The following is a 24,503-nucleotide window of genomic DNA, read 5'->3' as shown; positions in this document are numbered from 1 at the left end:
TATATATATAGTCACTGACAGATGTAATTGTTACATAATGACAGTGTGTTTTTAACCTTTTTATTGGCTCTGTCTCAGGAATGAGAGGCCTAACCAACTACAGTCTCTCCTGCTGTGTCAACTCTTTACTGCAGACCCTCTCTGCTACCTGGGAACTAGCAGACATATTAGAAAAGTAAGCAATTTACCACCTCTGATCCCTGTAAAACACCAACACCTTCAAGAAAACATACAGAAACAGGTCTATTTCTTAGTTGCTGGAAGTGAAGGTTAAAAAGTGCGACTCTCACAAGGTGGGCCACAGCTGATCTGAAGCTGGACGGTCGTAACGTCCCCCTGCAGCTGAAGAAGGTTCTGGCGGCCATGCGGAGCGACCTCCCTCAGCCCGCTCCACATCGAGACTTCCTCAACTGTCTGGACCGAAACTACATCCGACGTAAGACCCACCCCCGTACGGTAAAATGCCTTTAAGACAACACGACGTAACGGTTTTGTTTTGCAGTGAACATACAACACGACGCCGATGAGGTTTTCCTCTCTATCCTGAACCTGCTCCAGCAGCAAGTGAACGACAAAGATCTGGTTTGTGTTTCATCTTAAATGCTTTCTTACGTTTGTCTTTAAATGTATCGTCTGGAGAGGATTTGTTTTCTCTTCCAGGCTCTTGAGATCCAGAATCTGTATAAGATTTCTGTGGAGACCCAGCTGCAGTGTTTGGAGTGTAACACTGTTCAGACTCGGAGCACCTACCTCGTCAGCCTGCCTTTACACATAAAGGAAGATCACAACTCACTGGTGTGTTTTTTTTTTTTAAAGATTTATTAAAATGTAACTAACCAGACAAAGACACCAGTGTTCTCTAAACTAATTATCTCTAACTGAATGTTTTTCAGGAAAACTGCATGGTTTCATTCTTTGAGCATCAGGAGCTGAAAGGAGCAAACAGCTGCTTTTGTTCTCGGTGTGGAACCAGGACGCCTTCTAGACAGGTGAGACATGATCTAAATGCTGCTCAAACGTGTTTCCTTCTACCCACTACCCCACTTCAAGAATAATAATCTCTTTTAAATATGCTGTTCAGGGTGTCAAGCTCCACTCTCTGCCTCAAATCTTGTGCATTCAGCTGAAACGCTTCAGAAACACGTCGGGTTCCACCCGAAAACTGGACTGCACGGTCACCTTCCCGGAAACCTTTAACTTTTCTACGTTTCTGCAGGACGCCTTCTCTGCAAACTTTTCTCAGGTACTGATTTATTTAGATTTTCTGTACAATGTCTGGATGTTATCTAACAGTGAACCTGTTCGTCCAGGGTGACTGTAGGTACAGTTTGTATGCAGTGGTGGTTCACTGTGGCTGTGCCGGGTCGGGACACTACACCGCCTACGTTCGTAACAGATTGAGCGAGCAGTGGTACTATGCAGATGACAGCCATGTACAGCAGGTAAGACCATTCTGATCAAACCTGTCTCACTTGAACAAACAAACTGAGCTCATATTCAACCATTTTGTTGCATCGATTCATTTCTTTTAAAACTGCAAACAACAAAACAAGACATGCTTAGGAATGTTTTGTTACATYACTGAATGATTGAACTGGCCGTAACTCAAATATCACTCATCTTTAACAAAAAGGCTTTAAATAAATATGCTGTAATTCTGAGACATGATAAATCTATTATTTTGTAGATAACTAAATAATGAACAAATTATTATAATTAAATAAAGTTACAACCATTTCTCAGCATTTTGGGGGTTCAAATGAGTCATTTGCTCCAAACCTGAACTCACGAAGATGGAAACCAAAATTGTAATTACAAAGTTTACAAAGTCAGCATTTGCAAATTATGACTTTTTTAATGCATTTTAATTTCACAATTCATTTATTATTTCAAATGTGTTTCTTCATAATTTAAACGTGTGATAAAATATTTTTTTGTTTTTCCTAACCAGTGTTGTTGGAAAGATGTGGAGGAAACATATGGAGGCCGTTACAGGTAATTAGTTCATCAGTTTGTCTGTTTTCTCTTTGTTTTTTAATTTTTATTTAAAACCACATTTTGTAAATGATGTCTGTTAGCAGTTTTCTTGTCAGCTCGACTCCTCTATAAAGTATGTTTTCTTCCTAAAATTAAATCAAGGCTTCATGTGGATAACAACACAGGCATGTGATGGTTAATTTATAGCATACGTTAATTGTTGCAATGGTTTTTGGCCTCACTGGAGAATTTATTTTTCTTCTGAATGCTTTGACCTGATAGTTACCAGGTGAAAATCTGACCGATTTTAGGTCACATAATTCCATATTTGTGACCACAGAGCATCCTACTGTCTTTAGGACCAACATGTAAGGCTGGACGGACTTCTGTTGTTGACATCTTTTAATTAATTGGTAAATAAAATGTTTCTGCGCTGCTATATAGTTGTRAAACATGAAACGTGTCCCAACCAGCTTTGCTGCAGTGACTCTAGATTGACTTTACTATCAAAATTTGTTGTGAAATAACTAACAAGTTAACAGACGGTTTATTCAGACTGACCTCTGATTTTCTGCTTCTGCTCTTGTTGGCACATGGTTGTGAGTATTAGTTATAGGGYTTCTAAATAAAAAAAAAATCACCATAAAGTCTAAAATCATTTTATTTATGAAGTTTATTTTTGGTCTTCCGATGTGACGTCAACAGCTGTTAGTTTTTTTCCCAGTATTCACACCAAACCTCTAACTTCCTGCTCCATATTTCCTAGTATTTTTAGCATCTGAAAATGTACTCCTTTTTTAAAATATTTCTTTTACTTTGTGGAGTAACATTTTTTTAACTAAACGAGCGTCAAACACACAGCTGTTCTGGCTTTTATGTTTTCTAAAATTAACTTCCCTTTTAACCTCGTCTATAAAATCATCTGTCACCTTCAAAAGCATCTTGGGGTGGGGAAAAAAACGTGGCAACAAAATTTAAAATGACTGCTCTTTTTTTTTTTATTATTTTCTTCTAAAACCAGCCTCCAATTTGCTTTTGGAAGCAGAGATCTTCAAAATAACCTTTTTTAAAACCCGAAAAGCTTAACTCGTGCTGACATCATGGCAGCTTTTATCCTCCTCCTCCTCGCAGAAGCAGCTTCAGATCTTCAAACAAAGACTTATTGTCTGCTCCTCGGTCCAGATTAAAGTCTGAAGGTGACTGTGTTTTTGCCAGGAGGGCTCTTAAACTCTTGAACTCCCAAACAGAGGAAATCCTCCTCATCTGTTATATTGTCTTGTCTTTTAAATAACAATTTGTTTTGGGGTGGGTTTTGTGTGTTTTTTAGAGCCACAGCGTACATGTTGATGTACAGAAGAGAAGGAACAACAACCTGAACGCTGCGGCTGACTGGGTGGATAAAGCGGGAGACAAATGCAACTTAGGAAAAATGGGAACTTTTATGCTCTTGAGATATTTATTGTTATATTTTCCTTTTTGTGTTTCTAAAGAATTATATAATCATTATGTTTTTAGGACTTCATGAACCAGCTGAGCAGTTTGTATAAAACACCAGCAGGTGGTGGTCAAGCCTTGAATCATGAAAGGTTTTCCCTCGTCGGACCACACACACACACTGAACACATGCTTAGTTTGCTGACATTTTTGCACATATATAGATTTTAATTATAAAAAACGAGCATATATATATTTTAATGGGAACAATCGGTTTATTTTATCCATGTTTTTTTCCCCAAACAATATTAATAAAAACAAAAGTTTAACAAATGAAACCCGTTTAAGTTTTGGTGCAGTTTGTCGCTCCACAGCCCATCAGCAGCTCTGAACTTCCCACTCGTTTTTCCAAGAGTCGTGGAGGTGGGGGGCGTGTGAAAGGGTTTCTATGTGCCGCGGCACGCCGACTGAACGGAACAGGTCCGCACGGGGCCAGAGGCTGAGGAGCGCAAACCCTGGAGGTGGATCTTCTCGCACTCGGGGGGCCTCTAAAAGAGACACTGGTCTCTGTCGGCGTCACAGACACGCTCCTCTGTCTCTGGACACTGGGGACGGTTGTGAAGCTTCAAAGAACCAATGCGCTCAAAACGCTGAGTAATTTGGATTTCCATGCTGCCTGTTTTTATCTGTCGAAGAAATCCTCTTCCGGATGACATCATGCAGACGTTAACAATGGATCAGTTGTGTAAACAAAAGGTCATAAGTTGGTGATGAGCATCTGGTGCTAATGAAAAGTTTTATTCATAAAAAAAGTTGTTTACCAACGAGGTCCCTAGTTAAAATATGACATTTGTTTCTATTTTATTAGTTCTTAATATGGAAATTGGAAAATATGGTTTTCATACTGAATATTAAAAAAAATTGAACTAATATAATTCACCTTTTGCATTTTATTAATATTAATTAGAACTTCAAAGCTACTTTGAACTAGTAAAACATTAAGATGATGCTGAAATCTATCAAACAGCACAGCTTCACTCTGATATTGGTATGCTTTTCAGAAATGTAGGTATGCAGTCGATGTAAACAAATAACTCTGCTTAATCTGCCGACATCCAAGAGGAAGCAGGAGTGATTGACTGTATTAGGCGTACTGTATGTTGTGTTGGTAACGGGTTAACGTTTAGATGGAGATGTGAGTGAATCGTCTGCGAAACACAAAATGAGTACAACTGTTCATAAATATAAAAACAGAGTTTAATCGATAGTTTAAAAAATACGTATTTTCAACAAATCTGACCATAAATATGCACCGATGAGATTAAAAAAATTCAGCGTTTTTGTAGCCTACTTAAAACACGTGGTCATTTGCATCTGGTCACAAGAACACATCAAGTACCTTTAAGTCGCATAACACCTTTTATTTCCAACATATCTGAGAAATAACGTTTGTGTTCATGATGTTCTGCTGCTTACATTTAGATTGAGTCAAAAATGTTGATAATTGTAACCATTCATAGGCTCCACTTCAGCTGCCTACAGAATTCAAATAATGTTTAATGTGTCACGTAAGCATACAGTTCTCTGAAACAGGCCATTCTGTTGAAGCAGTTAATGTTTAAGCTTTTGCTTTAATGCTGTACCTACACAAGGTTGGAAAAATGTGACTAATACTGTTGTGTGAGTTCAGACATATACCTGGATTTGCTTAATGAGGTGAAGTCAATTTTAATTTGTTTTTGTTCTGAATGAAGTTTGAGTGTAATGTGTGGATCAAAGCTGTAAATACACCTCCTTTTGTTTCCCAACCATGACTCTGATACTCTGCTTGGATAAGAGCCAAATGTGGTAGATTCACCCGCTCAGACAGATGCTGTAGTCCTGATTGTGCAGTGAAACGTTAGACGTTGATTAGATTCAACAGAATCACCTAATTCCCAAGCAAGTTTACTTTTTCCCCTTTTTTGTGGGGGGTTTAATCAATTATGCATGTTCCTCTAGCATGTGTGAAGTTTAAATGAGCATCTGTCCAGCACCGCCCTGACACTGACCACATCACAGATGCTAGCAGACACACTGGATGACACAGACGGCACACCCCGAGGCTCAGGGTTTTAATCCCGACCGAACGTCGTCTTTTCAAACCCCAGCACAGGAAGTCTTTGTCTCCATTGTTAGCTGAAGCAAAGGCTCCTTAATGAGGTTCTTTACACTTTATAGCGGCTCATAATCTGCTGCATTGCTTTTTATCTCGGTCAGGTGTTGGCCAGTCATCCAAGGACACCTTATGTTGTATTTATTGTTTTGGCGCGGTTGTTTCTCCAGCGGGGAGAATGATTGACACATTCAGACCACAGCTGACGCAGATATGTGCTGTGAGGACGGCCTGAGTGATGTGTCTCTGTTTGCAGTGGGGCAAGCCGTGTTTTCAAGTTTGGTTAAAGCTTTTTAAGTCCGTGTTGATGTGTGTTTACCAGTTACTAGGCGAAACACGCCGCTGTGATGAATGGAATTTGGCTGTTTGAGAACATTTTCCCCTGTTTTGTGTGGAGAATTTCACAAGCTTAGATAAACTCGTGCGTCTGGCAGCATTTATTTCCCCCAGCTTACATGTTTCCCTGCCCCACTCCATGTCACTTGTCAAAGAGTAGCTCCTCTATAATGGAAAGACCGAACAGTAAGGAAGCAGTGAAGTTAACCTGTGACCCAGTGAGCAAACGAACAGATACAAAGGTTGCAGTCATTTTTTATATACTGTATATGTCTTTAGCTATGCTAGCAGCACAGCTAAATGGCATCCTGGCCTTTTTAATCTCAGCTATTTAAGGTCATAACATTTTTACAAATAAGACTTGTCTCATATAAAGTGCACTGCAATATTTTATTTCTGCTTGTAGCATCAAGTCAAAGTTTTAACCTTTTTAGAAGTGTGACTCTAACGAGGTTATGAGTAATTAATATCTTACCTGTTGCAGATAGCTCTTTGAGTGGCATCAGTTTGAATAAAAAGGGTTTGATTATGACAGAATTGATAAGCTAACTGCTGGTCAGAGTGAGGTTAAAAGCAACGTGGATTGCTGCCGTCTCGATGCAACTTTTAATTTTTTATAGTGCTCATGTAATTGTTTTATRTACTTTTCTTTCACTCAGTTTGGAATTAGGTAGTAATCTTGCAGAAATATACTGTTCCTGCAGTTAGTGCTACAGCTGCTGCTCTTTATGCCTGCAAGTTAGTAAAGTTAGCAAAAAATTGTATGTTTATAGTCGTTACGTACTATTACATATCATTTTTTGTAAAGATATTAGTTATTTATATGGTATTCAGTTGTTTATTTTTGTAGCAATCATTGGCATAATTGGCAGCGCATTGGCTCAGTTGGTAGAGCTGTTGCCTCTCAGTAAAAAGGACCTTTCTGGGTAGAGTTTGCATGTTCTCTCCATGCGTGACTGGGTTTTCTCTGGGTACTCCCATTTTCTCCCACAGACCAAAAACATGACGCTTAGGCTAATCGGTATGAGTAAGAGCATGGAGTGGTTGTTGGGTTTTGTTTGTCTCCACCTGTCCATGGTGTACCCCATCCCTCGCACAGTGACTGCTGAGCACAGTGACCTCCTTACGGAGGGTTACCCCTGGAAAGAAAATGTGGGTAAATGATAATGGATGGATGGAATTGGCAAAAGTCATATCAGGACACTTGAAAAATTTAAAATATGTCAAATTCAAGCAAGATTCAGTTTTTTATAGCCTATTAAAAACCACAATTTATAAATGATCTTAATTACATGACAGATCATCTAGATTCCGCATTTTATCTTTTGTTTATGCACAGGTTTGAGACGTTGGATCATTAATGTCAAAAACAATCATTTATTGGTGAACAAAGTTGAAAGTGAACTTTTCCTGAGTCATCAAATCACATTAGGCAACACATACAGCACAAAGCCTTTTCCAGAAAATGCTTTACTTAAACAAAACTTTGCCAAAACACCCGAAGCTAAAACTGTGAACCTGTCACCAGCTGGAAGTATCAAGAGTTTTAAAAACTTAAAAACTAGGCCCTAAACCATTTAGCATCTAAAACTTGTATCGAGTAACGGCTAAAAAAAGTTTCACTTTCAGCATGACACCAGGAAGTTGTCTCTCGAATACCAACCATAGAATGCTGACATTATGCAACTCTGTGGTCCGTATCTTTGTCTGTAATATTCTGAAAGCAGTGAAATGTAAATTTTTGTTAAATGTAAAYGTTTTTCCTGCAGAGTGTTTTTAAAGATGAGTGACTCAAGCTTGATCCTGGTCTCCTAGAACTTATCTAACAGCAAATCTTTGTCTGTCGTGAATGTAAGCCACTTTGTTCAGCTTTTCTTCGATTGCATAATGAGACAAATCGGAAATTATTATTATTATTATTTTTGCTCATCCTGCAGGCCTGGTGACCATGTTGAAATATGCGTTTGTTAAAAACAGCAAAGAACTGAAGGGAAAATGTCTGCTGCGTGACCTGTTTTTCCTCTCATAAAAATGAGTAAATCTCCCTCAGGAAAAAGMAAAATCCTTATAAATGTAAACATTCATAAGTGTCTGTTCTGAATGTACTGTTGTGATTTTATGTGTAAGTTTTGTCTTTTCTTAAAATTCCAATTGAAGAAATTATCCGGTCAACACAACTTTTTTTTTTCTTCCCGTGTTTTTCGTCCTTGTAGATTTTTTGGCAGTCTGAGCGCCATAAACAAAACATCTGCTGCGTTTTCTAGGAACCAGTCAGAGCGGTTCAGTTCTGGTTTGGAGGCTGAAGTTGATTCACTTTCATCTGACTCAAAATGGCAAGTGACACCACTCTTTAGCGGCTAATGATATGTGTTCAGCCTCAGTGATTTCTCTGGGTATTTTTATTATTGTGAAGTGGACTTCCAGCAGCCGGGCGCCGGATGAGAGCTGCACATGCATCACAGCAGGTGACTGYAGGCCCATTTAGACGGTTGCTGACAGAACATGTAGGGATAAACGCCCCACCCTTCTTCAGAAGTCTGTCGTTACACTTCAGCTATCACCTCGTCTTGTCTTCTTATTGTCGGGCTCAGGCTCCTCARAAGTCGAGACGCTCAGGTTGCACCTAAATGTCTCCACTGGCGACACTAAAAAAAAACCAGACCTGACAGGAAGCTCCATTTGTCGCTGCGTGTGTTTTAATACCAACACTCAAAAGAAGTGTGGTGTCTTGTTATGGAAAAGAATAACTCAATAGTCGCATCTTAATAAATCCTTTTCCACTCCCTTCAAATTAAAATCCTGTTTCCTCTGTCTCTCAGCAGACAGGAATGAATGGAATTGCACCTCAAGGCTAACCAATGCCTCACCAGCTTTTAGCGAGTGAAAACCTCCAAAGAGCGGCCTGCTAACTGCTGCACATTTCAGCTAATGTATGCATGCCGATCAGTTGCTTCATCAGCGCTCCGGTTAATAATTTGTACAGTAGTGGACGGTGAGAAGTCAAACTGAAACTGACTAAGATGCAAACAGTGTTATGTTGTTTTGTTTTACTTCTCCTCTGTGCTTACATGACCTCGGCCCTGCTGGGCACCTTGAGAAGCGAGCTATCCTTTTGTCCAACCTCTTTGACCTGCACCTCTCCTATTTCCGCACAAAGACTCTCTAATGCCAGGTAGCTGGTGCTGGCATTCCTGATGCATTCCACCACGGGGAAGTTGCTGGGATCAGGATGAAAAATGCCTGAAACAAAGGCTTACTCTCATTCACAGGGTTTAGGGTTCTGTGGGAAAGTCCAGACTGGACAGAGGTTGGATGGCAAAGGAATGCAAAGCGAGGCATGTCTCACACAGTCTCCGTGACACGGACCCAAAGATACATTGACAAGGTAGAGGTCTTCTTACACCGAGCAGTCAGCAGTCATGAAAAGATTCGGGATAACTGTGCTGCACCCTTCCTTTCTCATGTTTGCATGTGACAGTTGAGCCGTCCATTAWGAGCCGAGCTTCCACTCGGTGTGTGGGAGGAAATTTGGTCCGAACCCGTAGCTCTGATGTGTCTGGCCTTTTAATCTTAGCACCAGGAAAGAGAAAAAGACCTGAGAAAACAGAGGAGTGGATATAAGAAGCATACATTTGACARTTTTTGAGAGAGGGTTTCTGGTTGAAAAAGAGAAATAAAATTAACTCATGACTGCCTCCAAGTACAAAGCTGCTTTGATAKGGGGGATGTCACATTACTTAGTTCTTTTGACCTCAGAGAGCAGTAGGCGAACTTGAATCTGTGTTTCCTTCTTTGGCAGTTTGCAGTTTAAATTTAATGCTTGTCGGCTGTCTTCTTCGCTTTAAGGGRTAGTTYGGCTCTTTTGAAGTGGGGTTTTATGGAACGGTGATGAGCACCTAAAAATAGTGTGTGTTTCTAACAAGATTGACGAGCTAATGGCTAGTCTGGGGGTCGTTGCAATCTCAAATAACCCTTTGATTGCCATCAGTTTTGCATTAAATGGTTATTTTAGCAGAATTATTGTAAAATTCCTGAATTATTCAAACATAGAGAATAATTGAGAGGTTTCTAAAATACTGTTTGCGTCAACTGTTTTAACGTTGCATGAAAGTGTGAATATATTTACATTAGGGCTGCCACGATTAGTCGATTAGTCGACAACTAATTGATTATTAAAATAATCAATGACTAATTTAATAATCGATTAATCTTTTTTTTGTTCTTTACTTTGTTTTTCTCTCCAAACTGCTTTGACACCTTCCACTGCCACATCTGCCTTTCTGTCCTTGACACACATGCACAGAAGTGGTAACTGGGGTAGGCCGTGGACGTTACAAGACATTATACAGACAGGCTCTGGTATCATGGCTACTCGGCAACGGAGTTCAAAAGTGTGGGATCATTTGAGAAAATGAAAGAGAAACCTGTGCAATATCTGCAGAGCAGAACTTGCCTTCCACAGCAATTATTTTTAGTTAGCATATAGCTAAAATCTAACCATGGTTATATAATAGCAGCTGCATTCTGGCCCTATAAGCTGTATGTTTTATATTCAATTAACATATGATCTGATTAGTCGACTAATCGAAAAAATAATCGGTGATTAATCGATTATTAAAATAATCGTTTGCGGCAGCCCTAATTTACACACACTTTTGCGCAGTCTTGGTTTTGATACATCTCAACTTGTGCGTGGAATATGATATATGCAGCACTTTTTTACATTCATACATGAGTCCGTAGAACCGCAGAAGACGTGTAGCATCGTTGAACATTTGTTTGATGACACAAACCTAATGCCTGGTGCACACGGCAAGAATTAAAATTGGTGGCTGATTTTCAAAGACTGAGATACCCCATGCAGCAATTAAAAAAAATCTTACATATAACTGGTCCTATAGTGTGTGGTGTACAGCCACACAAATGGATTTCTAGGGATGCACGATAWATCGGCATTAACATCGGTGTCTGTCCGATAATGTCCGATATTAACTGATACCGATTTCCCACTTGTTGCTGTTTGTGTTATTGTTTTAGGAGGGGAAATGGTTGATAAATCTCGCAAAGCCTCTCGATCAAAGATGCGTTCAGAGTAAATAAACATGGCAGACGTGGAAGAAGCAGTGGTGACAGTTTTTGTATTACTTGGCCCATGGCGGTTGTTTTTTCTTTCGTATTTTGGATTAACCTCCATGTTTCCATCACCTCACTTTCTGATTGGCTACATGTCACATTATCCTGATGCATCTCAGTAATCCAGGTAAAAAATACATGTCACATTCAATAGGTCGGGAGCTCATTTGTCCCCGGGGGAACACCACACACACTGAGATGTCGGGCCAAGACAATCCAACATGTTGAATATCCCTAATTTGAGTTTGGAGTGGTCCCAACGTCCTTCCAAGCTGACTAGATCACTCTAAACACAGCACACACGGCAGGAAAAACTCGAGATGATCTTTAGACCCATCACAATAATTGTGGGGATGTAATCAGGTCAAAAACTGGCTTAATCATTTTGCTGTGTGAACTAGGCATAAACAAACCTGAGCTGATAATTGAGTTTCTATAGAGCGGTGAAAATTAAGCTTTAGCATTGAAAATTTCTGCTACACTGGATTTACGTTTAATGTTTSTGATAGGTTGTTGGTAAAATCAAGTTCGAGCAAACTAAGCAAAAATATGTTGGTAAACTGGAAYGCTTTCTATTTGCCTAAAGAACAAATATTCTTGCAGTTTAACTGTTTCATACGTGACTTTTAGCTGTAATTAATACCTGTCACAACTCATGAGCGACGGCTGACAGTTCTCAGGTTTTTCCAACGGTTTTTCTGAACCGGATTCATTCACAGACTAAACAATCGGAGCTGCTATGTGTTTGTTCTGCGCGCTGCAGCCTTCCATCAGCTACGGCCGTATATTATCCTCGGAGTCTATATGTAGAGTGTGGTTGTGGGGCRTTGGAGATGCAGTGTGCGGGGGGAAATGAGAGGAGATCTGTTGCAGCCCACAGGCCCCCTTTCTTTTGCGTTCTCTGATGTGGCTCCAAGACTTCCCAGGAAATGCAAGGACTTCTGGGATACCGCTTAAGTAGTCTCCAAAGTTTTGCAAGCATGTGTGAGTCCGTGTGGCTGCATTTCCATGCATTGGAGGATTCTCTCTGCTCCGTTTATTGTAAGGTCGTTACGTTTGATGTGGCTGATAGTGGTTTTTCCAGGTGATAAGGAAGTGAATGAAAGAACAAAGTTTAATGTGCAGGTGACTTTTTCTGACGGGAGGGACTCCCTGTTGTGAAGCTTCACTTCACATCTGTGAGCTGCAAACTTTTAAAATACTCAGACATTCCAGAGTTTTTCTCATGAGCTCTTATCTGTGTTATTTACACAAGGCTCTGCCGCATGACATCAGCTGTGAATTGTTATCTTTGTATCTCCAGCGTCATGCACTCCCATTTTAAGTGTCCACTTTATTGATGGTTTAAACAAAAATGTATGTTTATAGTCATTTAAGGTTACTGTAGTTGCTGAGTCAGCGTCCACACTGCTTTCCTTTTTAGCTTTTAGTTACCATTCTGCTACTTTTAGCTCTTGTCTAGCCGTTTGATTCTTAAAGTAGAAAATATCTGGCTTTTGCTACTTTTGACTTAGCTAGCCTTTGCTATTTTTAGCTAGCATTTAGCTGTTTTTATCTTCTAGCTCAGGGGTTCTCAAGTGTTTTGTGTCTGGGGACTCCTTACAAAGGTGAAAAAAAAATTCCAAGGACCCCCTCATAAACCTCACGCTGATTTAAAATTAATATACTACCATTTTAACCCCTAAATGTCATGGCAAAAACAATTATTTTTTAATTTGGTTTAGTTTGTTTGTATTACTTGTACATTGTTCCACATAAAAAGCTGGAAATGAAAACAGAAATCAACAACCTGTTGTAATTTTTTGAGGACCCCCAAGCTACGACTTCCAGACCCCAGTTTGAGAACCTTTATTCTAGCTGGCATTTTGCTGCTTTTTGCTTGTAGCAAAAGCTTTGCCACTTATCTACCATTTAGGTCTTTTTAGCTTTTTAGYTAGTGTTTTACACTAGCTAAAAAGCTTCAAGCCTTTTAGTACCTTTAGTTTTTGTTTGGTTATTTTTAGCTCATGCATTGCTGATTTTAGCTAGCCTTCATTGTTATGTTTTGGCTTTCAGCTAATGTTCTGCTTCTTTTAGCTAATACTGTTCTTTTTGTTAAAGAGCCTGCATGTGACTTGTCTATCCATCAAATACAAAAAGTCAAAGAAAACACCTTTTTATATAATAAACCTTGCATAAAACATGTGATTTTACCCATTTTTGTCACATAAATGGCATATTTTCTTTTGAATTTTGCTCAGCTAAAGAAAGTGACATCAAAGGGGAACTCTTAAGAGAACTCTGTAATCTTTGTTCATTGAAACAATATTATTTGAATTTTGACTTCATCTTTCTGATAGTGACTCAAAATAATCTGAAGAAACATCAGATTCTTCTCTACAGTCTGTTATTAGCTATTTTATCAATGCTTTGTTCCACACAGGCATTCCCCTCTGACATCACTTCCTGTTCCTTCACATGCAAATATCTCARCAACTGTTCATCTCAGCAGCGGGAAATTATTTTTGCAATATGCTAATAATGTTATCTTTTCAATAATGCCTTTATATTTATTTWAAAAAATCTTGTCACAGGCACTTTAATGTTCTGTTTATTTTAGCTAGTTTTAATGTCAACCTTTATTTAACCAAGCAAATCCAAGGAAAGCCTGGGCCTGAAAGCAGCTGAAATGTGCAGCCCACTTAAACACAAGGAGAGCCTGCAAACTTCACATGAATGTCAAGCCCTGGACCTTCTTACTTTAAGGCAACAGTGTTAACCACTAATCCACCGTGCTGCCCAGTGTTCTGCTCCTTTTTTTTTTTTTGCTTAAACAAATCAGCTTCTTCAACTGATTTCAGCAAAGCCGTCCAACACTGCTGCGTTTTGACAGAAAGTACGACAGCTCTGGTTGACTTTCTGTAAAAGCCCTCTCTGCCTTTCGTTAAGTGAGTATGGCTGCTAAGGGGCCCGGCCTCTCTCATCTGCAGCCTGTTACGGCGTAGCGAGAGGATGATATCATCCTGGTCTCGGAGCGGCGGCTGGTAATTGGCTCGCTCTGCTCCTCGCAGCAGCACGGGCCAAACAGAACACACAAGTGGAGCCAGGCAATGCAAGTCAGATGCAGTGGGTTTTTCCAGAGTCGCTGGATGGGGCCTCAGAGCAGACCTAGAGCCAAGAGGCTTCGGAGAGTGGGGGGGTGGGGGGGTGCAAAGATCCAACTGTAAATGTCAGAAATGAATGAAGGCCCACAACTCAAAATGAAATCTGATATAACGCGCCGCAGGCCAACCTGTTTGATGTGCCGCACAATCCTCTGTTCAAGTCGTCCGGATAACTGCGCCTATTCTGTATGATCGGGCATTGCAACACGCACCAAAAAAAAAAAAAAAAATGCATTTTCATGTGGAAGGTCTGTGAAAGCCAACTTCAGTGAGCTCCCACTTAATGTTCCATTACAGTGAAACCCAACGACTACACCTCAGGGCTGCAGAGGAGCATCAGCCAGCAACACTTTGTATCATTGCTTTCTCAGCTCGGAGGAAAATCAAGTGTCTCAACGTGATTCTGAAAATTTCAGTAAAAAAAAAAAGGGCAGCCAGGAAATGAAGCTGAAGCTTCTAGTCARTAGTTGACGATGACACCTGTATAAGAAATGACTTTGATCCATTTTAACGTTTTGCACAAGACGTGTTAGCGCTCAGACCGTGCGGCCCAGTCTCACACACGACATATTGGCCAGCCTGAGTTGTTCGGTGCACGTATTCTAATAAAGCCCACTTGTTATCTCTCGTAGAGCCTGCTCAGTCATGCCATCGCGTTTCCTGCTATGTGGTAAGTTGTACACAAAAGCTAGGGTGCTGATCTTCTGATTGCATAGCGGGTACGTCTCTGTTGTCTGCAGACAGTGTGGGAAAGAATGTGTTTTCACTTTTGTCAAAGGAGGGTGCGGTGCTCAGCGTGTTAGCACGTGCCCGTCCGCCTGCCTGTTGTCCATTGTTGTTTACCCGCATCTGTGACAGAGAAGTGGGTGTTCGGTTGTGAAATGTCTCGGGAYGACAAACGCCGGGGCCTGTAGGTGGGCGAGAGCGTCAGAGTTCCTGTCAGGGCCAAGATGCGACTCAGAATCTGTGGGCAGAAAAGTCTGACTGAGCAGAAACCGTCAGACGAGCCGCTCTGCTGTCACTGGAATGACTCTTTGAATGTTGTTGTTTTTTTTTCCCTCTCGCTCTCGGAGCTGTGTCAGGTCCTGCACCGAGATGTGAGGTTATGCACTGCAGTAACTCTAGAGTACGTGTCGTTACCGTGATGAAGCGACCACAGAATCCACATAGGCTTTTTGTTCTTTTTCTGCAGAGTACCACAAGCTGCAAGACMGAAACCAGACTGGTGATCTGTAGCGTGGAGTCACCAGATTTTACTGAAGCATGGTCCCTGTCAATCAACAGTTAGAAGGTTATTTCAAATGTAAATATGAGATATTTTGAACTTTAATTCAGCAGTAAGTAATCGGATGAAGCTGGATATCACTGCCTCGTTTGAAGCAATAGTTGTGTTTATGCTGAATCAGCATTAAAGCCACCGTGTTTCTTGCCATTTTGTAACATTAGTTGTATTTTATTCAATCATATATCGAAACATTCAGCTCATTCAGGAGATGARTGCTCTTACTTTTCAAAATATCAAACTTTATAAGCATTCTCTCTTAAAGAAAAACAATACATCAATATCTCTTCAGTTCCTTCAAAAATACTCTCTTTGAAATCGACTGAAGCAAACCTGCTCTGGTTTCATTTTCTTATGCTGCTTTTGGCTTTATCTACCTTCTGCTGCGATTAGTTTTTTTTTTCCCAACACGAACAAGACAAGACAGGTACAAAAAAAATAAGTAATTTTGAAAAGCRTTTTAGCTCTAAGACAAGTATCTAGTTAGACTAATTCTGGAGCCGAAGGGTTTTTTTCTGTGTGAAACCATCCACTATGATAATAATGACTTAGCTTTTTTCACTTCCTATCAGAAGCCATCTGAAGRCAGTCGTCTTATTTTGAATGATTGCAATAATTCCCCTCTTGAAGACTCCTAAAAGCTGCAAGTTCCTGCAAAAGGAAAAGTCCCCTAAGTAGACTATTTTTACATTTTTTTAAGCTCACAGTACGTCCCTCACAACGTCTCAGCTGGTGATCTTAGCTGTCAAGGCAGAAACAGCCTAAGGGAGGAAATGATTATAGCATAAGGGAATGTGCTATCATTTCCCCCCTTTTTGTGTTTTTCTCCCTTTTTACTAAATGTTTTATCTGCAAGATGTCAAGCGAGCACATTTCACAACTTGGGCGACGACGGCTCGTGTCTTCTGCACATTGTTCATTTTTGGACACTTTCCCGCGTGTCGCGTCAAGACGACGAGTCCAGACTGGACATGTGCGGTGAAATATCAAATGTCGTGGAAGCTGTTGTGTGGCTGCACAGTAGAGAAGACTGTATCGTGTTCCCCATCCATCAGATGCTGCTCTCTGGAGGAAGCAGGCCCAGCTGTTGTTGGCCATTGATACTTTTGTTCTTCCTCTCTTGAACCGCAATGGAGTCAGCTCTCAGCTGCTACAGCCTCATTAGTTTGCTTTCATGTTCTGTCAGTAAAATTTTATGTCTAATTCTTTCTCACAGACAATGCATTCCTTATAAGGAAGGTTACGTCACATTCACCACTGTGAAGAATGGATTTTATTATTTTTTTATAAGCAGCAAAGCCTGCACAAAGCAAATAAACCCAATCCCTGTGACATTTGAATTCACATATCAGCTCAACAGACTCGATGGCAGAGGGGGTGGGGAGGAAGAGGCACACCTTGAAAGACCTGGCAGAACGTCTAGGAAACAGCCACATGTGTCATATTTCTCCTCCCACGCTGCACATTTCACACATTCCTCCCGAATGTTTGCTTTCTTACCAGGTCAAGAGAGTGATCCCTGTGGTGCATTGCGTGTGGCTCACTGTCAGCTTTCTTTTAAATCTTTTGCGATTCGCTTTTCGCCCAGTCGTCAGTTTTTCGAGTCAGATTGAAGATCTCTCCCTGAGTCTTTATGCCCACATGGGCAAACCATAAYGCTCGCCCCTCGATGCTTTCATTTCCCCACTGACAGTGGGAATCTGGAGTTCTGGCCAATAGCTCCAACCATAACATGTGCATCATCACTTCCTGCTAGGTTCAGACACAAAGACATCGTAAAATATTGGGTATTATATTAGAAAATCATCAAGTTTTATTCTGACACTGAAGGTTATGAGATTATGGAAAAGTGCTTATTCTTAGCATTTGGTTCAAGAGATATTTTACTAACCAAGTTTACTAACTTGTTCATTTTATTAGTGTATTTCTATGCAAAGCACTTTTACTTACTGACCCATTTGTGTGATCAATCGGGGCTAGTGTATGTTTTGGGGATCAGTCTCGGCTACTACCACACCGAATTATAGCTCAATACTTGGAAAATCAACAGAGTTAAATCATTTTTGTTTGCTAAGGGTCGATAAGCTGAAGTGGCCATCTTGAATGATGCCAAATAGTAGTCAGTTGTAGATCCTTGTGTTTACTTTCTGACAGTTTCATTAAAACCTGTCATGAGACAGACACTTGATCACAGAGCAGCAATAACTGAGTTCCGTTAATCCCTGTTGGTTTGTACGTTGCTATGATCCTGGAACAAGCTTACATAAAATGATGTCTTTAAGGTTAGGAGGTGCAACCAYGGCTAACTTAATCATTACAAAACAAGATAAGTCAGGGGATCATCTGAATGAATAAAGTGCATACCGGTAATCTATGAATCATGGATGTCAAGCTTGTTGACAAAAGAACAAGCTACCACATGTGGAAGTATCTAATCCTTTCACCTTTTTAATGTCAAATGTATTTTGCATCTTTTTTTTAAAATTTAAAACCAGTTTGTAGGTCAGTGCTCTGAAACTGAGCTCGCTGCAGAGGGATACATCTTCAGCAGCGCTCCCTGGGGACGAGGCCTCGGTCCTGGGAAGCAGTGGCCGAGGATCAAGCGGAGCATCGCATCTTCAGGTCCCGGCTGCACTGGGAACCTACTTCTTTCCCAGCGTGGTCTGTCAGCTGACATTTGAGCAACCGCTAGGATTAGCTCTGTTCCTCCCAGACTTTCGGTGGGAAGAATCGCAATAGAGTTTCTCTTCAGAAAAAGGTTTTCTTTTGGCTATAACTATTATTAACTAAAGAGACAGAAAAATAAAATAATTTTCAACAAAATGGCATTCTGAAAGGAGACGGCATGCTTTTAAACCCTTCTTTTTCACATTTAAATCATTCATTTGGGATCTGAATAGAATAGAATAGAATAGAATAGAATAGAATAGGAATAGCCTTTATTGTCCCGCCGAGGGGAAATTCAGGTGTCACAGCAGCATCCATACAGAGGTTCACACTCTAGTTGTTTTACAAACTAAAGATAGTACACACACAAAAAAAATACACTGACTAGCCATGATACAACTACTACTAATAAAAAAATGTGATATAAAGAATTGTGCAAGAATAGAAAAAAATAAAGTGGAACTGCAATGCTTTGGTCTGAATTCCTCCTTAWTGTAACTCCACAAGCCCCTCTTTCACCATTTTTCTGAGCTGTGTCTCAGATCAACTCATTTTGGGGCTGTGTCTTTAAATCCAGCCTCCTAATTTTTTTTGTTAAAATGTTCAGAACAGAAGTTAAAATCAGTATAACAATGCAAAGCTAAAACTAACAGAACTGTAGCTAAAAGCTTAAACCAGCTAAACAATGATACAATCAGTATCGGTGTTAAATGCTAAAACTAGCAGAACCGTAAYGCAAATGTAATTTTATCAAAACAGTAGCTGAAATGTATCACTAATAATTTCGCTGCTTAATTGTTAACCTTGAGCCAAGCGGAACAATTTAATATTAAAACAAGCTAAACTGTACCCAAAAGGAACCACAACCTCAGCTAAAAGCTACAACCTGCAGACAAAAAAATTGCAAGTATGCTAAAGAAGATTTTGAAGGAATGGAAGAAGCAACTTTAGAGAAATAAAAGTTAAAAATAGTGAAATCAAGCTGAACGTTCAGAGATATGAATGACCTAAAACGCATAAAATACGYGGAAGACGTTTGATTGCAAAAACAAACGGAAGAAACCATAAACAGGTAAACAATGGCGTTMATGCTGACTCAGCATTCAGACAACAAGCCCTGAAACGCGGCAGTCCTTGTGGGAACATTTAGTTGAATCAAATATCCTGTTTCCAGGGGTGTGAAATAATTTTCTTTCTCTCGTTATAGCTTGTTGTATCATGATCAGTCTGATCCACCTCTTGTAGCTCGGGGGGAACAAAGACTTGGAATCTGGTTCTGTAAGCTTGATATTTGATTAGGACTAATCTCCAGGTTTTGCTTTCAACTAGTTTTGTTTAGGAGGAAGTTTTTTTGTTTGTTTGTTTTAGCTTTCTTTTTGGGTTTAAATGCACATTCAGCCCGCTGAACTGGATTTTGAGCTTTCGGACTTGAATAGAACTGCACCCAGTGATATTTAAATTTTAGTAAAATGATTCAAACTGATCAAAACAACTTACTTAATGACAGATTTAGAAAGATTTTTCTAAAAGACATTATATTCAGAAACAAATGGATCTTGTTTTTTTGTTGGTATAATTTTTAGAAGGTATGATGYGTTCTTGTGCCTGTGTGATGCAGATTAGCCTAGCATAAAAACTGAAAAGAAAATCTAAGCAAACTTTGCAAAAATGCTCAAACTTGGTCAGTTTTACAGATACTGAGCTAAAATTTGGTGTAGTAGTAGCAGCTGAGACTGTTCACTAACACATACTGTGATCACTAACATATAGTGCAAGATACTGCTTATAACTCTTGAGTCATCCCTGTTTGTCTATTACCAAAATACGGTATAACCACCAAACAAACGGATTATAATGAAATGTTCATTGAATAATCAGTGGATGTTGAGTCAGCCCAATTCAAGATGGCTACCAAAGCCAACTAACCTTACAAAACACAAAAAATAGCTAAACTCAGACAGTTTAGCTAATCAGGAGCTAGGCCTACTCTTTTTTTTTACAGTAGTAGCTAAGAATCATAATATAAATCTAATATATCACCCAAGATCTCATGATATGACATTCGGTCATGTATATTGTTGTTTTCAAGGTTTAAAGCAGCTATTCTGTGCGATATGCATTCTTTCTAGAAATGCAAGGCATTTTTTATGTCTCTTTACTCCAGGTTGTTGATTATTTTGACCTGCATTGACCTTGTGTTTGATTTACAATTTTAGAAATTAATTCCTGATTTGATGTTTCAATTTTAGTTGCTCATGTGTAATTATGTTTTTTGTTTCATTTTATTCTTTTCACCACTTTTATACTGTTAATGGTTGTACAGCACCTTGTGAATATATTTCTGTGAAAGGCTCTTTATAAATAAAACTTTACTTACTTGCTTACTATTATTGTTTTACTTTAAAATCGGCATGCAATAAAACTGGATGCACYTGCTAAAACTTGACAATAGCTTCCATGAACGTTAACCTTTCAGTTTCTGACAAMTATTTTCCTTATCGCCGGTTTCTGGGTCTCACCTGAAGGTAACAAGAGTTACAGGTGACTTAACAAAAGGATGCAATGAACCGCAATTTGTTTGTTCTGCGTCAGTGGGAGAATACACTAACTGCTGTCGAGACTGGTTTGTCTCGTCTTTGGGTTTTTCTATTTTTAATTTTGGATTTTCAGTGGAATAAAATCAACTTTCGAACTTCCACTTTAAAAAAATCTGTGATTCCTAAATTTCTTTTAACCAAACRTTTTGGGGGTTGATTCATCTTTTTCAAGTCCCTACAGCCCTGCCGGGCAAAATTAAGTGTGACCGTCGGATTCTTGTGTTTATTTAACTGCCAATCAGAAACTGTGTTTATGTTGCTTGCCAGTTGCGCCCTTTTGCCACTGAAGACAAAAGCCAGTTGTTTATAGGTTTCAGGGCGTTTTGGTTGAGGTTGTGGCTTTGGTTTGGTTTTTTTTCCTTGAATCAGAGGCAGAATTAATGCTAAGCCAAGCTAACCTGGTGTTAAAAAATTACACAGCCAGCAAATGAATTGGCTTAAAAGTGGTGTAAAGCTGCACTGCCTAAAATAAATGAACATGATGACCAGAAAATGTGTTGAAATAAGTCATACTTTCACTACACTCATCAGTACCAGAAGCTTCTCCCAGATGTTTTATGGCTGGTGAACATGCGCTTTGGTAAATTTTTGTCTGTTTTTTTTAAATTGGTTAATTAATTAATTAATTAATTAATTAATTAATTAATTTATATTACTGCCAACAGTGGAGCCCCCCTGGGTCTTTTTCCATAGAGTGCATTATGATTCAAAATATGATGGATGGTACGATCAGAAAATGATATAGTTTGACCCGGAGAGTTTCTTTCTCAACACGGTTTGAATCATAATTATACCACAAGTATTATTTTTTAAGGGTACTAACAAATCTGTCCATACTATTTTAGCATATCTTTGTTTTTTTATCATCACATACTGAAAGTATACAGATGTACAGGGTGAGTCGGAAGTCACAGGACACCRTTTTGTTTCAGAAACAAAAGGGGAAATGCACATTTGAAAACCCCAGCAATAAATGGGTGAAAGGGGTGCTTTCKCTGGAAAATTCAGCCCTTCATCCAAAATGACGGCCATTACTTTGACATAACCTAAAAGATCCATTACTCGATTGGGTACATAAATGTAATTTTCCCGTCTGTTTTTGAAATAAAAGGGTGTCCTATGACTTTGCTTTTAACAGAATAATCTTTACAAAACCCAAAGTGTTGTTTCAATGTGTAAATTGTACCAAAAAAGTACGCCAATTTGTATGTATTTTAAAAATAATGTCATTCGACTAAAATATTACGAATGTTTTGGGTCAAGATAAGTTTTCATTTGAGTCCGAACCACAGTCCCCCACTTGCGTACCCCTAGTCTATACTTAGAAACAAGGAGTGTGTGTCTCACTGCATTGTATCTAATGATCTTCCACTTGGATCAGATGAAATTATTCAAGTCGTCTGAAATCGCGAGGCGTGATCAGAGACAGGAACACCCAGATGGWCCCATTCTTGGTCTGTATGCCGGCAGTCAGATTGGCTCCACGGTTCCGCCGGACCTTCAGTGTTCCGCTGCCGGACCTCCGCTGAACTCCAACACCCCACCCACTGCAGGATCAAAGCCCAGCTGGATGCCATGGGACCAAAGGAGAATGATGCTGTCGTCCACCCTTAACCGCACCATGATCATACTAACTCATATCATGGTATTTCCTGCAGATAGGCCTGGTATGCCTCTGTTTGTCTTGTTTCTTTTATTCTCAGTCTCTCTGGAATGCCAAATTACACAATATGCAAGAGGAAATATTGGACTTGGCCATCACCAAAGTGTTTATTTGTTTGGTTTGCATGGCTCACTTTGGTGGTTTGCTGAATGCAGACTGGAGATGGACCAAACAATTGCTCTGTGGTGGAATTTTTCTTTCTTTTTTTTAAATCACAGAGTTGTGCATTTCACACACCCTCGTCTTGTGAGTGTCAGCTCATCTAAGCTTTAGACAGCCAAGACTACTAGAATGGTTTCAATTGCAGGACAAAATCTTTGCAATCTTCGCAAAGAGGAGTTACCTCATAGAAACAATATTTCCCACCCCCGCTTCGATCTTTTAAACTGCCAGTATGTATCAGTATGTCTGGCTCAGATGCAGTTAACAGTTTTTCCTTTTTGAGGTTTCATGTTTCGTAGTGACAATAAGCTGATTTCAGTTCATCTGTCTAAATGAAGGAGAAATTCCATGTAAAAACAGATTATCGGCTTCCCCCTGCTGAATTTAATTAAGCAACAAGACCGATGAGGTTAATTAGGATTTGGAGCGGATTCTGTCGTACAGAGGCCTCTTTATACCTCTGTCAAAGTGGAAGGGGCCCGAGGTTAGCATGCATCACACATGGGAAAACACCAGGCAGACCCCAGACAGCCCCGACYAGAGCCGTCCGCCTCTGAATCGCTCTCCGCTCCCCGCTTATAAGGACCTCACCGCCTCACTAGAGCCGCTTTCAAAGAGTTTTTCCTCCACATTGTGAGGCCCCCCCATTTCCTCCTCTTTCTCAGGAGGGAAATGTAAGTGTGGAGGAGTGGAAATGTCGCAGAGTTGAAGGGAAATGAATGGAYGAAGAAAGCAATGTTATTTGTGGAACTGGGAGGCCCATATGCTTAAAATAAACTTACACAAAATGACTTACTGGAAACTTCTCTGTCGTCTGTTGCTGATTATTGTTTTGTTTCTCTTTTTTTTCTGCAGGCACAGAGACTGAGAGCAGGACGGAGAAAGAAAAGTTTAACTTTTGTTTGATGAAGGCCATCGAGTGGCCAGCTGCAAGGCTCTCTATCTACCTCAGGGATCTGTCTTCCTATTGGACATCCTGTCTCTGATGAATTGTCACTCTTCTCATTTAAGAAGAGGAAGCTGGCCATGGCCAGGACAAACCCATCCGACCTCGCTGGCCAATAGGATCCCTCCAGGTTGTCGAGCATCCTTTTGCACTCAGAGCGCCACAGCTGCTAGGGGAGCTTCTCTACTGTAGTTATTTGTGTGTGTGYGTGCGTGTGTCGGCGCTTCCTTTCCCTAATCTCTGATCACACACACTTGTTCGCTTGTGACAGGCAGCCGCTGCTTCTTGGCCCGTGTCCAGTCCTCCCCACCGGTCTCCTGCGCCGCCCTGAGACGTCTGCATGTTTCGAGGCGAATGGGCAGGAAAAGTTGGGGGGAACTTCAGAGGCAAACTGCTTGAACAGAACAAGGCGAGTTATATAACAGAAATCTAGCTGTATGTGCACAGGAAAACCATCACTCCCTCCTCTGCAGACACAAACTCTGCTCTTTTAGTCTCAACACACAGACATAAAAAGAAAAAAAAACATCTTGCAGATATCTTAGTAACTTCTTAATTCAATCAACTCATTGAAAACTGGAGAGGATCATGTTTTAAGTGTCTCTTTGTGAAATTTGGCATGCATCTGGTCTATAAAAAGCAGATGTAATAATTTAATATTCCAGATTGAGCACATGCGCAACATTCATAATGCAGTATTTTATTTGGTAATGATTACTGCCTTTTAATAAAAGGCTCAAGCAGTGAGAGAAATAATGGGGTTGTAGTGGACAATTTGTAAAAATTTGATTGGAGAAAGGTTATAAAATATGCAGACATGTAGCYGTCCTGAATTGGCTTGACTCCAAATGGTAATTAGTTGCAATTTTGGATCAAATGATTAATTTTTGCAAGTTTCATTCAAATTATGTTCATATTTACAAAAAGGTAGACAAAACATTATCGCCCTCCTCTACCTTTCAGTTGCAGCTGATGATTGTTGTTGGCTCTTTGACACTGTTGCATACA

General features: G+C 39.9%; 1 protein-coding gene across 2 annotated transcripts in view; it reads left to right on the top strand.

Moving 5' to 3' along the window:
• usp18 (ubiquitin specific peptidase 18) overlaps positions 1 to 24,503 on the top strand; it is a 25,404-nt gene extending 901 nt beyond the window's left edge. Inside the window, exons 2-10 of one of the 2 annotated variants that reach the window (XM_014004258.1) lie at positions 79 to 175; positions 294 to 436; positions 503 to 582; positions 661 to 795; positions 894 to 989; positions 1,082 to 1,243; positions 1,311 to 1,442; positions 1,952 to 1,995; positions 23,405 to 24,503. In XM_014004258.1, coding sequence (XP_013859712.1) covers positions 79 to 175; positions 294 to 436; positions 503 to 582; positions 661 to 795; positions 894 to 989; positions 1,082 to 1,243; positions 1,311 to 1,442; positions 1,952 to 1,995; positions 23,405 to 23,417 — 902 coding nt within the window. In that variant the 3' untranslated portion in view covers positions 23,418 to 24,503. Of the gene's footprint in view, positions 1 to 78; positions 176 to 293; positions 437 to 502; positions 583 to 660; positions 796 to 893; positions 990 to 1,081; positions 1,244 to 1,310; positions 1,443 to 1,951; positions 1,996 to 3,304; positions 5,220 to 23,404 lie in introns of those variants that run through there. The other variant, XM_014004257.1, reaches the window with a different exon arrangement.

This window comes from Austrofundulus limnaeus, unplaced genomic scaffold (genome assembly GCF_001266775.1).
Source record: "Austrofundulus limnaeus strain Quisiro unplaced genomic scaffold, Austrofundulus_limnaeus-1.0 Scaffold22, whole genome shotgun sequence".
Lineage (NCBI taxonomy): Eukaryota > Metazoa > Chordata > Actinopteri > Cyprinodontiformes > Rivulidae > Austrofundulus > Austrofundulus limnaeus.
The sequence above is the reverse complement of the archived record's forward strand: the minus strand, read 5'-3'. Positions and strand labels throughout refer to the sequence as shown.